Source organism: Phyllostomus hastatus, unplaced genomic scaffold (assembly GCF_019186645.2).
Source record: "Phyllostomus hastatus isolate PE091 unplaced genomic scaffold, TTU_PhHast_1.1 phas_scaffold_345, whole genome shotgun sequence".
NCBI classification, from domain to species: Eukaryota; Metazoa; Chordata; class Mammalia; order Chiroptera; family Phyllostomidae; genus Phyllostomus; species Phyllostomus hastatus.
Genome location: NW_025334024.1, coordinates 29,652,502 through 29,667,724, shown reverse-complemented (window position 1 = coordinate 29,667,724; position 15,223 = coordinate 29,652,502). Strand labels below are relative to the sequence as shown.

At 58.9% G+C, this 15,223-nt stretch overlaps 1 protein-coding gene and 1 long non-coding RNA gene across 2 annotated transcripts in view; both read right to left on the bottom strand.

Moving 5' to 3' along the window:
• Nucleotides 1-7,265, bottom strand: part of N4BP1 (NEDD4 binding protein 1) — a 30,337-nt gene extending 23,072 nt beyond the window's left edge. Inside the window, exon 1 of the mRNA XM_045818495.1 lies at nt 6,826-7,265. Coding sequence (XP_045674451.1) covers nt 6,826-7,023 — 198 coding nt within the window. The 5' untranslated portion in view covers nt 7,024-7,265. The remainder of the gene's footprint in view (nt 1-6,825) is intronic.
• Nucleotides 7,266-9,686: 2,421 nt separating this feature from the next.
• Nucleotides 9,687-11,900, bottom strand: LOC123805994. The gene is made up of 3 exons (XR_006783405.1): nt 11,747-11,900; nt 11,417-11,521; nt 9,687-11,245 (listed from the first exon to the last, which is right to left on the bottom strand). It is a non-coding gene; the product is annotated as an uncharacterized LOC123805994 (long non-coding RNA).
• Nucleotides 11,901-15,223: the final 3,323 nt, after the last annotated feature.

The following is a 15,223-nucleotide window of genomic DNA, read 5'->3' as shown; positions in this document are numbered from 1 at the left end:
TGCACCCGCGTCCCCAGAACCCGGTCTCCAAGACTTGGTTTCACGGCCGGGCCGGGCGGTGAGCTGCCCGGCAGATGGCAGGGACCTATTTCCGCTGAAGGAGAGACGCCAGGAAAACCTGGTGTCAGTCTTTCCTGGTTGTGCGAGAGCGGGGCTCAGCACCACCCGAAGCCGCCTTGCGCAGCCCTGGGAAACCAGGCAAGTTTTGTGTTTTTGGGTTGCGCTGGACCTGTGGCTACGGCAGTGGGGAACAAAAGCCGAAAGTTCTCTGCGTGTTTGTGGGAAAAGCCTTTATTTCTTATGGTGTGAATGTGAAATACAGTCCCATCTCAAGGATGTTAATAAATTAGATTACAGTGTTTCTTAAAGAACCTCTGTTCTAATTGGTTTATAGAGAATAACAAGCTTTTACATAAATCTACATTCCTGGAATTCCTAGGAAATAAAGAAGCTGAACATCTGATACTTACAATGTGTCAGCGCTTCAAGGACCCCCCAAACCCCCAAGAGTCACAGAAACTGATACTTCAAAAGCATTTTTTTGCTTAAGAACACAAATTCATATAATAAAAGTAATCCTTAGAAAAATTCATGTGATTTGATCATTTTAATGCTAATTTTAATTTATTTTTGAAAAGATTTTATTTGTTTTTAGAGATAGGGGAAGGGAGAAAGAGAGGGAGAGAAACATCAGTGTATGGTTGCCTCTCATGCGCCCCCTACTGGGGACCCAGCCCACAACCCAGGCATGTGCCCTGACTGGGAATCGAACCGGCGACCCTTGGCTTCACAGTCCAGCGCTCAATCCACTGAGCCATGCCAGCCAAGTTAATGTTAATTTTAAAATAGATGTCCTTTCTATGCTTTTATTAGCCTGTGTATTGTAACAAAGTAATAACTTCATTTAGTAATTTTTAAAACATCAGGGTTAACAACAAAACCACTGTGAGCCGAGCACGCAGGCTCCAGAACCCTGGGCAGACCCCGTGACTCACAGACGGGGCGTGCCGACCTGGGGAGGCCGCGAGCAGGGCAACTCCCACGCGGAAAGGTCAGAGGCGAGCTCCGGCGGCTCGGGCACACCCACCAGCTAACGTAAGTACTGATTCTGTAGGCACCGAGACGGAGCAGAACCTTCGAGTTGAAAGGAACCTCTTAAAGTAACCACAAAAAGAAATAATTCAGTGTCTGTCAACAAAAGGATTTCCTGGTTTCCATAAGACACAATATTTTTAATAAAAGTTCTTTAATTAATGACATGAGGACCCCCCACAATTTTGTTTCTGAACGCGAGCCTGCTCACGTCAGGCAGCCGCACTGCTGTGGTGAGAGGGCGGCACAGGGGGAGGGCGCCAGTCGTGGGAGTCAGCGCTTCAGCCCCAGCACCAGCGTGCGAGGGTCCCCTCGTTTCACATTCCGGTGCAACCCCAGAACATTAACCAGAAAGAGAGACTGAACAAGCCCTTGTTTCTTAAGAAGATGATTTTCACAACCACGGTGAGTTAAAAAATTTTTTTTTCATTCTTGGAAATGCAAAAAGGCCACCAACGTTCTTTCTGGTAAAATCAAAACAAAAACTCCATGTCACCACCCAGTGTTACGTCTGCGAATTATTTCCTGCGAGCACAGGCCTACTGTTCCAGAAGTCATTCCTGAAACCGGGTACCGCCCCTCAAAAAAGACTAAAAAAAAACTTTAAACGAAACGAAAGGACAGATGCCCTGGCTGGTGTGGCTCAGTGGGCTGAGTGCCAGCCTGCAAACCAAAGGGTGGCAGTCTGGTTCCCCCTCAGGGAGCATGCCTGGGTTGTGGGGCCCCCCAGGTGCCCAGTGGGGGACAGGCAAGAGGCAACCAATCGTTGTATCTCTCACACACTGATGTTTCTCTCCGTCTGTCCTTCCTTTCCCCTCTAAAAGTGAATAAAAACTTAAAAAAAAGAAAAGAAAAAAGGACAGACAGGAAAGAAACCAGGTACCCAGCTCTCCTAACCGAGAAGGAAACGGAACCCCCCCGGAGTCACAGCAGAACAGGCTACTTCTACTGGGACTGCGTGCTCTTCTCTCCTGCTGTGCGAGGGCAGAAGTCGGGGCTCGAGCGGGGACAGGGCGACCAGCAGCTCCCCCTAACGCCCTGTCCGCCCCTCCCGCACAAAGGAGAAGCGCCGTTTCCCCGGAGCAGAGCCCGAGGCCGCCACTCGGTCCTCTCCCCGCTGTTCTCCAGGCCTGAGCTGCTGGGAGGTCACGGCTACGCCGCACGGCGTGAGGTCACGCCGCACAGCCACGGGTAGGCAGCTGTGGCCCACAAACTCAGCACCCTGAAGTTCATGGACAACCTGTGTGTACATGGAGGAGCCACCCCATTCACTTCCAATTCCTTCTCTTTTGTCAACCTCCCGGACAGGACCCCGGCTCACTGCCTAACCAGCTCCCGGCGAGGGCGAGGGCGAGGGTCCCGGGGGGCCCTCAGAGGCGCGGCACAACCACCTCCGCCGGGAAAGGAAGCCTGGCCCCGCCCCCAGGCCCACGAGGCCCCGCCCCTGGGACTCGGAACCGCCTCGCAATGCCTCCGCAGCTACCAGCTCCAGAATTCTCCAGGACTGCCGGAGCCTGTCCTCTAGCTGCACGCCTCGGGAGTCTCGAAGGGACCCAGCCTAAGGCCTGGCCCCTGTCCGCACTGGATCACGACCCCCCTGCCTGGACCTGCCTCCTCGGCAGACTGGCCCCTCCGGCGGTCAGTCCCCTGAAACCAGAAGGCAAGCCTTGGTGTTTGGGGACTGTCCTGGCTCCGATGAGGCTGACCCTCAGGAGCAGCTCCTGGGCCCTTCTCGTCCTTGTGTGTGGGCTCCACCCACACCCAGAGTGGGGGGCAACCGGCATCCGCCAGAGAGTTTCCGGGGCGATCCACACCACCAGTGCGCGCCGTCGGGCCTCCCTGGGCCCTCCCTCTGGTTCCCGGGCCCCTTTCGGTTCTCCTCCTGGGTTCTTCCGACAGCTCCTCCGCATCTGTCCTGACCCGGGGCCGTCTTCAAGCTGGCGCCCTCCCCTCTGGGCGGGAGCAGGCGCCTCTCCGGGGACAGTCACTGCGACAGGGCACCGGGCCTTCCACCGCCCTATCGTCCCAGTGAAACAGAGCGTACCTCTCCCCTCGTCCTGTCTCCCGGCGGCCGACGTGGAGGGCCTGGAGGGCCGCGGACGGCAGAACCTGGTCCACCAGCATGCTCTGCTCAGCACGCGTGGTCCAGGATTGTTTTTTTTTTTTTTTGCGGGGCGGGGGGAGGGATATGTATACTTTAAAAGGGTCATTTTTTTTAAAGATTGTATTTATTTGTTTTTAGAGAGGGAAGAGAGGGAGAAAGAGAGAGAGAGAGAGAGAAACATCAATGCGCAGCTGCTGGGGGTCATGGCCTGCAACCCAGGCATGTGCCCTGACTGGGAATCAAACCTGCGACACTTCAAGGATCATTATTAATGCAAAAACTTTTACAGAGATATAATTCATTCACAGCATGCAAAACATAAGCTGGCTGCCTTGTGCACAGATCAGAACCGCTGGGCCCACACTGCACGGTAAGGCACCCGCGGGGGCCCCGCCCCCTCCCACAGGGCAGGAGCGCCGGGGCTTCCCTCCCGTCCCATCAGCCACTGCCCTGCGCAGTCCCAGGCGGCACCTGCAGGGGTGGCTCTTGGATCCAGAGGGAGAGCTCTCTCCAGCCTCCTCCCTCCCCATCACTGCCTGAGGCCAAGGGTCCCTCCCACCGGGCTCGGCCTCTTTCCTCTCAGTGAATGAGGCAGCACCTAGGAAGCAGACTTCCACTTCCTCTCGGAAACTCGCCCACAAACTCCTTTGTTTCCCTATCTGCCACCGGCCCCTCCCCCGGGGCCGTGGGCGACGCCCTCTCCGGGTTTCCCTCCACTTCCAGACACTACGTGCTTGCCTCTGGCAGGCAGTCATGCTGCATCACTGTGAACACGGCTGGGAACTCCCCCCAGGTCACAGCCTCGCAGACCAGCTGGGCCCAGAGACAGGAGGCTCCGATAGCCTCCCTCTTGCTCCTTCCTACGGGCCTGCCCCGCCTCTCCCTGGCTGGCCGGCCTGGACACCCCTGGCAGTGTCGGTGGCTCCAGGGGCCACACCGTGCTGTGTGTTGCCAAGCCTCTGTCCTCTGCCCCGTAAGCCTGGGCTCCCTGAGGTCAGGAGCCAGCAGTCAGGGCACTTCTTGGCACATTTCCTCTCAGTGTCAGCTCCCCGGCCCCACCAGGCTACAGGCCACCAAGGTGCCCTCCACCATCCTTCCTGATTCCACGGCTTAAAGCCCCTCCCGTGACTCCTACATCTAAGTCCCAGGGAAATCCTGTCACCCCACTCCTGGGGACCTCTAACCAGTGTCCTTCCTTGCTGGGTTGGGACTTTCACACAAACCCTCCCCGTCAGGACCCTCGCTGACTCCCTGCTGGACACGGCCCTGGACACAGCCCTGGCTGCCACTGGCCTCGGGTCCCCGGACGGTGCCATCCAGCCCCTCTGCGGTGCTTTTTGGGAAACCACCTCCACCTGGGAATGTTCCAGGCCCCTCAAGCCCAGCTCAAGTGCTGCTTCCTCCAACAAATGTCCCCTCTGACCACAGTGGCCACTCAAGAGAGCCCGGGCCTCTGTCACCTCCCAGGACAGTATCGCTCTGTACCCCACCCCCCTCTCCAGTCCACGCAGCCGCACTAACTATGGCTCCATGTGCTCCTCCAGCCTTTGGCAGGAGGCGGTGAGTTCAGTGTGAAAGCAAGGACACAGAGTAAACCGCCAGACAGGACCCAAGACAGGGGATGCTGTCTTATTCGAGTCCCACTCAACCAACCACTGCTTTAACAGTCTTTCCTCTGACCCTTCCTCTAAACCCCTCCACAGCGCAACTCCATGCCTTTCAGATGCTGAAGTCTGCTTTGTTGTTCTGAATTTTAAGAGTGAAGTTAATGGTGTTCTCTTTCTCGAAAGAATGTAAAACAAGCTCCAAAACGAATTAACAAAAAGCCCTTGAGTGTGGTATTCAAGGCTTACTCGAGTCTTAAGGGGGGAAAAAGGAATTTCTCACAAGTGGGGCGGGCTGGGTTGTGAGTAACACACGACAGACAGCCGGGTAGGTGACACACCCCCGAGATACTGCGGGACACACCTTTTCCAATCAGCTCATGCTAAACGTGGGGCAGGGACCCGCGGAGGGGGAGGGTCTGGCGAGACAGGCGTTGTTTTTTTTTTTTTTTACATCGGGTAACAGAAGCGCTTCCCGTGCGTGGGGTGAGTCCCGAGCGAGGGTGAACTGGGAGCGGGCGAAGCAAGACAGGCAGCCGCGCGGAGGCCCAACCGGAGGATCGGGAAGCTAGGTGGGGGCGGGCCAACGCCCCCTTCTGTAAACCCAGGAGGAGTTTCCAGTGAAAAGAGGCAACAGGAGGCCCCAGGGCGGGAAGTGACTTTCTGAGGATTAGTCTAAAGCAAAAGGTACTGCAAGTGGTACCAAGTGGTACCGCGGGGGGGAGGGGAGGAGAGGAGCGAAGGGAGGTGGGCGGGCGCACACCCGGAATGCAGGTCCCACTAGCAAAGACAGGGGAAAGGGGGAGCAGTTAATGGGGGCAGAGACGGCCCGGGGAACAATCGTAGGACGCCAGGCCAGCCTGTCGCGCCTGAGGATAGGGGAGGAGCCGGAGCAGTTGTCCAAAGCAGACAAACGGTGTAAAAGAATTAGGACCAGGAAAGCAAACCCGACCCAACACCCACACGGTTTTTAGGCGAAGCTGTGGGGAAGAACCTCACAGGCCAGTGCCCCGTCTCCCGTGCACGCGCTGAAAGCAAGCCTCCAGCCGGCAGCTACGGCTGCAGTCTCCCTGGGCACCACATTCTTGAAGCAAGACGCCACCGAGGGAGGGTCCCCCCACGACGGCCGCCTCCCCCAGGGCCCATCATTTGGGAGCTAGAGCTCTGGAAACACCTGGCTGCCGCACCTGCTCTCTGGAGAAACCTGGAGAAACCAGGGGACCGGGATCCGGGGGGCCGCGGGGGTGGGGGGCTCTTGCTGCTTTCTGGTTTGGGGAGGGAAGGGGGAGGAGTAGACGAAGGGCTCCAGGATGTATAAGATAAAATGCTGATCTAGAGAGAAGGTGAGTCACCTCCTCAAAAGTTTCGGTTTCCCCAGCTGTTAATGTAAAGAGAGAAGGAAGCGTGGAGAGCAAAATCTATCCCACTGCACAGAGCTCTGCGTTCGTTAGCTACTCCCGAGTACGGACCGCAACGTCAGATGTGCCATGACCACGAACAAAGACGTGACCTGCACAGAACAGCAACACAAGGAGCGATGCTCTTTCCAACACCGTTATTAAACATCCCACCTCTCCTGGACGGTCCTGCCGTCAGGTTCCCAAAGGGACTGAAGCCCCCTAAAGGCTCCGCACCCCTGGAGCGGAGGCCCGGGCCCAGCTCCCAGCCCCGCGCGCCACCGCCAGGTCGGACGGATGCTAACAACAGGCGACATTCGCGGCGCGCTCGCTGCGGGCGGGCGGGCGGGCGGGCCGCGGTGCTGTGCTCTGGGAGACGGTCCGGCAAGGGAGCTGCTTCCGCCAGTGCCCCTTACAAACGGGGATACTGAGACGCCCCGGGGTTAAACCGCTAGCCCGGGGTCACGTGGCTCGAGAGCGGCGCACGCAGGTCCGCGGGCTCTGGGGGCTGCGCTTTCCCCACCGCGCGCGGGGAGGGGCGGGAGGGGGTGGGGGCGCCCCGGGCCCGGGGCCGAGCGGAGGCCGCGGGCCGAGCGGGCGGGCGGGCGGGGGCGGCGGCGAGACTCACCTTCGCGCTGTGCACCGCCTCCTGCTCCCCGCGGAGCTGCAGCCAGATGCGCGCGGGCAGCGGCTCCTCGGCCCCGAGCGCGCCCAGCACCGCCAGGCTCACGCCGAACAGGTCCTCGATGCGGCCGCGGCTCTGCTCCAGCAGCGCCGCCTTCTCGGCGGGCGCCGTGAACTCGTCCAGCACCCGCCGGGCCGCCATGGCGGGCGCGGCCTCCCGCGGCGGCGCCGGGGGCCGGCGGCGGCGACGCCCCCTCAGCGTGCGGCCGCTGGCCCCGAGCCCGTCAGGAGGCGTCCGCCTCGCCCCCGCCCGCGCCCCGCCGCCCGCCCGCAGGCCCGGCTACACCATCCCGCCTCGGCCGCCGCGGCTCGGCAACTGCGGGCAGGGCAGCCCTCCGCCCCTCCGTCGCCGTCGCCGCGGGCCGGGCCCCGCCGCCGCGCATGCGCCCCGCCCGCTGGGGGCGGGGACCGGGCGGAGGCGACGGAAGGCGACGTCACGCGCCGCCGCCATGTTTGTTGAGGGCAAGGCGTCGGCTCGGGAGGGGCTTGGGCGGCCTTCCGTGGGGAGGCGCGGCGCTTCCGGGCGGCCCGGTGGCTGGCGACTTCTGGCGTCACTGGTGGGGAACCGGGGCTCAGAGCCGGGAGGCGGGGCCGGCCCAGCGCCCGGCGAGGGGTTCGGCTGGCTTTCTGACGGCTTGAGCTCGCCCCCGGGGCTCCGGGGGCTGCGGGGTCCACCTTCTCGTCCATTGTTAGGCGGGGAGTTCGGACAGCGGAGGCAGGCAGGCGTGAGCAGAGCAGGAACGACGGGCCGAGAACGGAATGTCACCCGGGCGGAAAGTCCCTGGTGTCTAGCAGTGGGCAAAACTGGGAAAACAAGTGTTCGAGGCTAGGATCCTCCCCGCAGGGCGACTTTCCCTCCCGTAGCCTGGCGCACTCAGGCGGCTTAGACCCCCTCCGCGGAAAACCAGGGGGCGGGAACAGCCACCTACGACCCCTCTTGCGGGACCCCTCCCTTTCCGCCTTCAGCCTTCGAGACAGTAGCATCTGATCAGCATCACGTAATCTTAGGAACAGGGCTTCCGGTCTGCTGACCACAGAGACAGACTTTTGGTCGGACTGAAGATAACATCTAGGCCGCGGTTGTGTTTCAGCTCCAGGCGCAGGAAAGCTGCAAGACCAGATAAAACGGCGCCGTGGCTGACGCGAGGACCAGCTTCGATGACTAATGACCCCCTGGCGCGACCAATCAGTGGCGACCAGGACCCTGAAAGGACACACCTGGAAAGCTGATGACTGTTCTGTTGAGATTCTCCCCTAAAATCCCCACCTCTAAAATACAGATTTGAAATCCTTAAGGCAAGGGACATACATGGTTTTCTCTGTGTCCCTCTCAAGCACGCTGGCGCCTTTAGTCCGCCACGGCCCCCACCCTCTTCTTTTCTTAGGTGCGGATCCTGTGCTTGCTTTCTCCTCAGCTGCCAGGGCCCTCCTTTGGCCCCTGTAACTTGTTTCCTGAGTCCGTGGAGCCCAGCCAGCTAACTTTTTCACCTCTGTGACTTTCTAAGTAAACTCCTTGCACCCGATTTCTTGGCCCGGAATTCTCCTGAACTCCAGGAACTGAGGTCTAACCTGTCACCATCAACGGTGCCTCCATCCCAACCTTTTGGTCTCTCTCTCCCCCTCTGCCCATCTCCCTCTTTCCCTCTTTCTTTAAAGATTTATTTTACTCTTTTTTTAGAGAGAGGAGAGAGGGGAGAGAGAAGGAGAGGGAGAGAAACACCAATGTGCAAAAGAAACAATCAATTGCCTTTCACATGCCCCCAGCAGGGGACCTGGTCCACAACCCAGGGATGTACCCTGGTGCCCTGGCTGGGAATCGAACCGGCAACCTTTCAGTTCACAGGCCAGTGCTTAAGCCCCCTGAGCCACACCAGTCAGGGTCCTCCTTCTCTCTTTCCTTTCCCTTTCCTCTGTTTTTGTTGTTGTTGTTGATGTTTGTTTTTACTAAAAATGGTAACAGGAAAGGGAAAATGGGAATGATAAGTATGGAGAACTGAAAAACAAAGGGTTAAGAAAAATCCGGGAAAGCTGTGTCCTCTGGGAGCGAAGGAGGAGGATGTGCTGTGGGAGAGGTTCAGACACTGGGGTGAGGGGCTCATCCATGGTTTTCCCGAGGGACTTGGACACGTGCACCCCCCCCCCCCCGCAGGGCTGTTTATCTGGCCGTAAAATCAAGGGTGCACTGCACTGTCTCTCAAGTCTTTCCAAGATCTTAACATCCTTTGAGTCCGTGGAAACAGATTGTGGAAGATAAAGGATCGATGTCCTATCTCTGGGCTGCATGTTGTAGGTATGGTAGATCGTCGGGGACCAGGGAGTTCACTTCTCTGTGTCTTAATTCCTTGTCTGCGTAATGTGGTTAACAAAAGCACTTCCTATGGCTGTGGGAAATAATACAGTACTGAGGAAGAGAGTGAAGAAATAAAAGAGTCAGGCAGTGAGATTGCCAACATCAAGTAGGTTGAGGAACAATTCTATTCTTGTTTTAACTAGCTCCGAAACTTACGTGCCTGAACTTTCCGGTCCCGTGTCCATGCCCGGATACACATCAAACCCCCAGGCAACCCTCCCATTACCCCAGCGGGTCTAGAAAAAGAGTGTTGGTGATTTAGACCCCCAGTCCTCTAGAGGGTCCCCGCCTCAGACCAACCCAGAAGCTGAAGCACCAGACTGATTTTTCTGTGTTTACTGTCAGGACCCTCGGCTTGTCTCTCTTCTTTGGGACCCTCTGGTACCGCCTGGTTGTGTTTCCGGTCTGCAGACTAGAAGACCTTTGAACAAATTTGTGTTTTTTTAAAGATTTTATTTATTTGTTTTTAGAGAGAGAGCAAGGGAGGGAGAAAAACATTGATGTGTGTAAGGGATACCTGTTGCCCCTTGTGCACCCCCAACTGGGGACCTGGCCCCAAACCCAGGCATCTGCCCTGGCTGGGAATTAAACCGGCAGCCTTGGGGTTTGCAGGCCAGCGCTCAATCCACTGAGCCACACCAGCCAGGGTGGCCCCTGGGCAAATCTTTGTGATGTTTCTAGCTGAAGTCTCCTGATTGACTTCACAGTCAGTCAACAATACCTGGACACAGTAAGTGATTACTAAACATTAGCTATTATTATCGCTAAATTAGCAATACACTTAAGGCTCCATTGCCGTGGAAAAGCTTTGCGTGGATGATGCAACCACACTGAACTTGTGGGCCCCCCATCTGTGAAGATTGCCCTTGGAGGAGAAAGAGAGGTTGGGAAGGTGGAGCTGTTGGAAATGCCGAGGGGGAGGGGGAGGAGGGATTACCCAAGGTAAAAGCTCCCAGGGATGAGGGCTGCTGGGGTTTTCCGGAGGCCTCAGAAATTCAGGCAGGTGTGGTCCCCCGGTGCCCCACTGCGAGATGACTCAGCACAGGGAAGAGAGCCGCTGTCGCCGAATACCAATAGCTTCCTGCTCCCCTGGGCTTTTCCGGGGGGGGGGGGGGTGTCTACACCACCTGCAGCCTCCCTCCCCCAGGCAGGCCACCTGAGGCTCCCTGGGACAGCTCCTGGTCAGTGTGGCCTTGCGGATAGCGTGCGCCTGGGCCTGGAGTCCACTCCAGGGGTTGCTTCCTGCCTTCCCGCAGTGCTCACCTTAAATGGAGTGGCTGAGGGTTGTGTGATCAGGCAGGACTTTCCCCAGAACGGTTCCCCTTTGCTTCCAGTCACTTCCCTGCCAGTGATTCTTAATTGCTTCATCGTGAGCCGGGAGGAGAGGCTCCCTTGAGAGGCACACAACGGCACCCCCAAACCCCACCCTAAAACCAAGTAGTGTCTGCACACACCCAGAAAGAGAGCGGGCCCTGGACGCTGTTCACAGAGAGATTCAGCTTTGGGGTTTGTTTTTTTTTTTCCCCTCCTGCTAGAAGACTTGCCAGCGCCTATTTGGTCAGCGTTTCCCTTTAGGAAACTCTCAAGATTTCCTGAGTATAGGGAACAAGGAAAGAAGGGGAAATAGAGAAATCCCCTTTTAAGAAACTCCCTTGCTTCATGCGGTTTCTCAACCACAACTTCCCTCAGTGGACCGGTCTTGCAGCCCCGGCTGGCCGATGCCGGGGATGAGTCTCTGATTGGAAGTGCGGCTCTGCTTCCCCGACGACGCAGCGAAGAATTACGGATGGGAGGGCTGGGAGCGGATGAGTAAGAGCTTTATCAGTACATCCTCGAGGGAGAGTATGGGCCTCCGGAGAGTGGGCGAGAAAAGGCTGAGCGCAGGGAAAAGCCAAGGAGGGCCTGGGCCGGGCTGCCTCAGCTCGCCGGGAGGTCGCAGAGGAGGAGGATTCAGGGGACCCGCCCGGGGCACGCTGCCGGCGGCCCACTGCCTCAGCGTGGAGGGGACGCGTGCCTGTGAGGGAAGAAGTGGGGGAGGAGAAGGGAAAGGGAAATGGGGGGTGGCTCAGGCTGCTCCCCAGAGCAGGGCATGCGCCCCGGGTCCTTTGACTTGAGGCTGTCCTCTGTCCCTTGCAGGCAGGCGGGTCTCAGGGCAGGGCTTGGGGAGGGTGTCAGCGGAACTTACCAGGTCCTGGTCCCCGCGGACTGGCCGGGGGTAGGGAGGGTGAGGGTCCTTCCTCATTGCAATGGATCCTGGAGTTGCCCACCGGGTTTTGCTGCTTTGCTGGGCCTGGAGCCATGACACCAGCAGGCGTAGATGTTATCTCCGGGGAGGAAAGGCCAGGGGAGGAGAGGGCGCCCTGTGGGCGAGGCCCTTGTGTTCCCGGTTTTGCCCCCTGCCAGGCACTAACCCGGGGGGCCAGGGTGTTCGCCTGTCAGCCTCAGACTCCCCATTCCCCGGCTTCTCCCGGTCCTCCCCCAGACCTCTGCGGGGTCTGCGTGCCGGACCCTGTACCTGTTTGTTCTCCGCTCTCCACAACCACCCGTGAGACGGTGTGGAGAGAGCCACACCCTCCCTCTTCTCCTGTGTTCACGGGGGCAGAAGGTTTGCTACTCCGACCCCAGCACTGCGCCTGCAGGAGCTCAGCCAGCTGCTCCCCAGGCCCTGAGTCCCCAGGGCAGGAGGGGGACTTGTGACCTGGCCCCACCCCCTGTGACTTTCCGAGAAGGCTCAGGGCTCAGGGCTGGGTCGGACCCCCGCCCGCCCGCCGGGGGCCCGGGTGTGTGTTCTCTGCTGCCTGTGGTTTGTCACCGTGCCAGTGACGGCACGAGCCTTCGCACCCCAGCCACATCCTCGGGCTGGCTTTGTCAGCCTCCAGCACGACGTTTTGATCTCTACCCGTCTGGCGCCGGTCTCATCTCTCAGCTCTGGAAGCGGGAGGGGCAGAAGGGGGGTTGACCTGGCCTGCGAACACTCCAGCGGTGGCTGTCATGATCGCTCCCGTGTTACACACGAGGACATAGAAGTTGAGAGAGGTTCTGGAATGTTCCACAAAGCCAATAAGTGAGGCAGTGGAACAGGCGTCTGAGTCCGGGAACATCGATGCCATAATCATACGCCCTTTTATGCAACCAGCCCCCCCTTTGCTGCTGTTTTGTGAAAGTAAGCGAGAGGTGATGGCAGGTTCTCGTGACCCTGACGCCTGGGCCCTCCTTGCCTTCGGGTGCTGTCAGAGCACACAGATGTGCACATGTAACGTCGCTCAGTCCACGCCACCAAACGGAGAAGCAGACCCCAGACGCCCTCAGCCAGCAGCCCGTAGGGCGCGCGGGCTCCTGGATCCTCTGTGAGCGGCATCTTCGGGGGAGGAAGCAGCAGCACAGCTGGGCCTGGGCCACGCACGCGTCTCAACACACTCGCAAACTGTTCGGTCTCCCTCACGTCCCTCGTCCCTGGTCCGGCCGCCGCTGTCTCTCCCTCTGACAGTCGTGGGTCTCCCCCGCATTCTTGCCGGCCTCTCTCTCTCTCTCTCTCTCTCTCTCTCTCTCTCTCTCTCTCGATTTCGGGCGCTACAACTGCTGTGGTGTTGGGAGAAGGTATTCGCGACATCAACGCCGCGGCCAGCGTCATCTCAGACCGCAAACCTCACCAGCCAGTCTCTTGCCTGAGCCCCTCCGGGAGCTTCTCCCTGTGCCCAGAATAGAATCCGGCTCCTTAGCTTGGGTTGCAGCCCTGGCTGGACCCGACTCCTGCTGACTCCTCCCCTCCTCCCTCCGCCAGGCCGGCTTCCGCTGCCGCTGCCTCGGGGGCTTTGCACACGCTGTTCCTCCCTCCTGCTGTCTTTTCCCTGCTCCGCAAGCTCCCGCTCATCCCTCAGGTCCCTGTTCAAGGGTGACTTGCTCTAGACATCATGCGCTGGCCTCTCTGAGGAGTTAGTTAAATGCCCTTCTCGCTGGCTCGGGGGGCCCTGTGGCCCTCTCGCGCACAGAACAAGGGCCAGCTTTACCTGTGTTTGTGGGATATGACTGACCCACGTCCATCCCAGTGGTCACCAGACCGTCAGCTCCGTCTGCGGCTGGGCGGAAGCCGGAGGACCCCAGGAAGGGAAGGCAGGCCAGTAGGCGGCCTTCCGTGGAGGCAGTGTGCCCTGGGGCCGGGGTGGGGGGGGGGCGGGGAGCACCCTCGGTGGGAGGAGCCAGTCACAGATGTTGCGTTTTACCTCAAGGGCCTTGGGAAGCCGCCCTGGGATTTTAGGCAGCGAGTGCACCGTTTAATTTGTGCCAAATCCAGGGCATCCAAGATTAGTTCCTAAGAAAGAAGATAAAAAACATGTATAGTAAAATGACAGCAAACTCACAGTTATTAACAACCACAGGTAAAACAAAAACAAAAGCAAACTAAGCAAACAACTAGAACAGGAACAGACCCACAGAAATGGAGATCACATGGAGGGTTAGCAACAGGGGAGTGGGAGGAGGAGAGAGAGCGGGGAAAGGCACAGAGAATAAGTAGCATAGATGGTAGGGGGAAATAGACAGGGGGAGGGCAAGAATAGTATGGGAAATGCAGAAGCTAAAGAACTTATAAGTATGACCCACGGACATGAACTAAAGGTGGGGAATGTGGGTGGGAGGGGGTGTGCAGGGCAGAGGGGAATCAAGGGGGGGGGGAATGGGACAACTGTAATAGCATCATCAATAAAATATATTTAAAAAGAAAAGAAGACTGTCAGCTTCTGCGTCCTTCCTTTTGGAACATTTGCACTCGGAGCAGTCCTATTTGGAACACACTTACCAGGCTGAGAGGAAGCCCAGACAAACGTTGGGGGGAGAGCCGAGGGCCCCCCCACCCCAGCTCCCGGTCCCGGATAAGCTCCCCCCAGCGGCCAGCACCCAATACCCGCCCTGGGAACGGAGCCGGTCAGGAATGCACAGCCAGCCTGGCACCCTGGCTGACAACCCGCGGAGCAAAGAGAACCATCTGGTCAACCCCCAGACCCATGAGAAATAGTAAATTGTCAATTTAAGCTACCGCGTTTGGGGTGATTTGTTATGCAGAAGTAGAAGAAAGAAACACATCTGAATCTGTAACCAATTGACAGACCCGCAGAGGAGCCGAACAGATATTTAAATCTGTAACTGGAAATGTTGGACATAGCCCGTTAATGCTTTAGCTGTGGGCTGGCCGGTGCCAGCAGCTGCACCGCCTCAGGCCTCCTCTCCTTCCCCCCGCCTATGGGGGTGGGGGTGCAGGTGCGGGTGCCGGTGGGGGTGGGGAGGAGCAGAGGAAGACGCCCTCTGCAGATGCACCAGCTCCCCAGGGAAGGGGGCTGCGCTGAGCCCACTCAGTGTCTTTGCCCAAACTCATCGACCAGACACTTGTCCCGGAGCACCTAGGGAGTGACTGGTAGGGAGACTGGCCAAGAGAGAGAGGGTCGGGCTGGTGTCCTTCCACGCAGACGCACGGAGAGTGGAGGAGAAGCGGGCCCCAGCCCCACGAGAATTCCAAAGTGCAGGGGAGCTGGGGCTGCCTCAGACAGGCCGCCTGCTGGGAAGGCCTCTCCGACGAGCTGATGTGGGAACAGGGACCTGGGGGGAGCGGGGAGCCCTGGGGACGCTTGGGGGAGAGTTTCCAGGCAGAGGGAGTGTCAATGTGTTTTCAGAAAAGCAAGGCGCCCCGCGGGCAGAGAGCTGGGTGATCCGGGTGAGCGAGAGGAGCCGGCCAGGAGGCGAGGGGGCGGTGGCCCGAGCATGGGGCCCCTGTGGGCCCGGGGGGCGGGGAGGTGGAGCTTGAGTCTGCACGGGCTGGGGAGTCACGAGAAGGTCGTCACTGCTCCTCGGTCAGAACAGTCTCCAGATCGCAGAGCTGCAAGAGCTCCAGCAACCTTGCCGTCGACTTCCTGTCTGTGGTCGCCTGGCGCTGGAGCTCAGCGGAGGGGCTGCAGAGGTCGGGCACCTGGGGGAGGCCGCTGAGCTGGAGAGAGACTCCAGG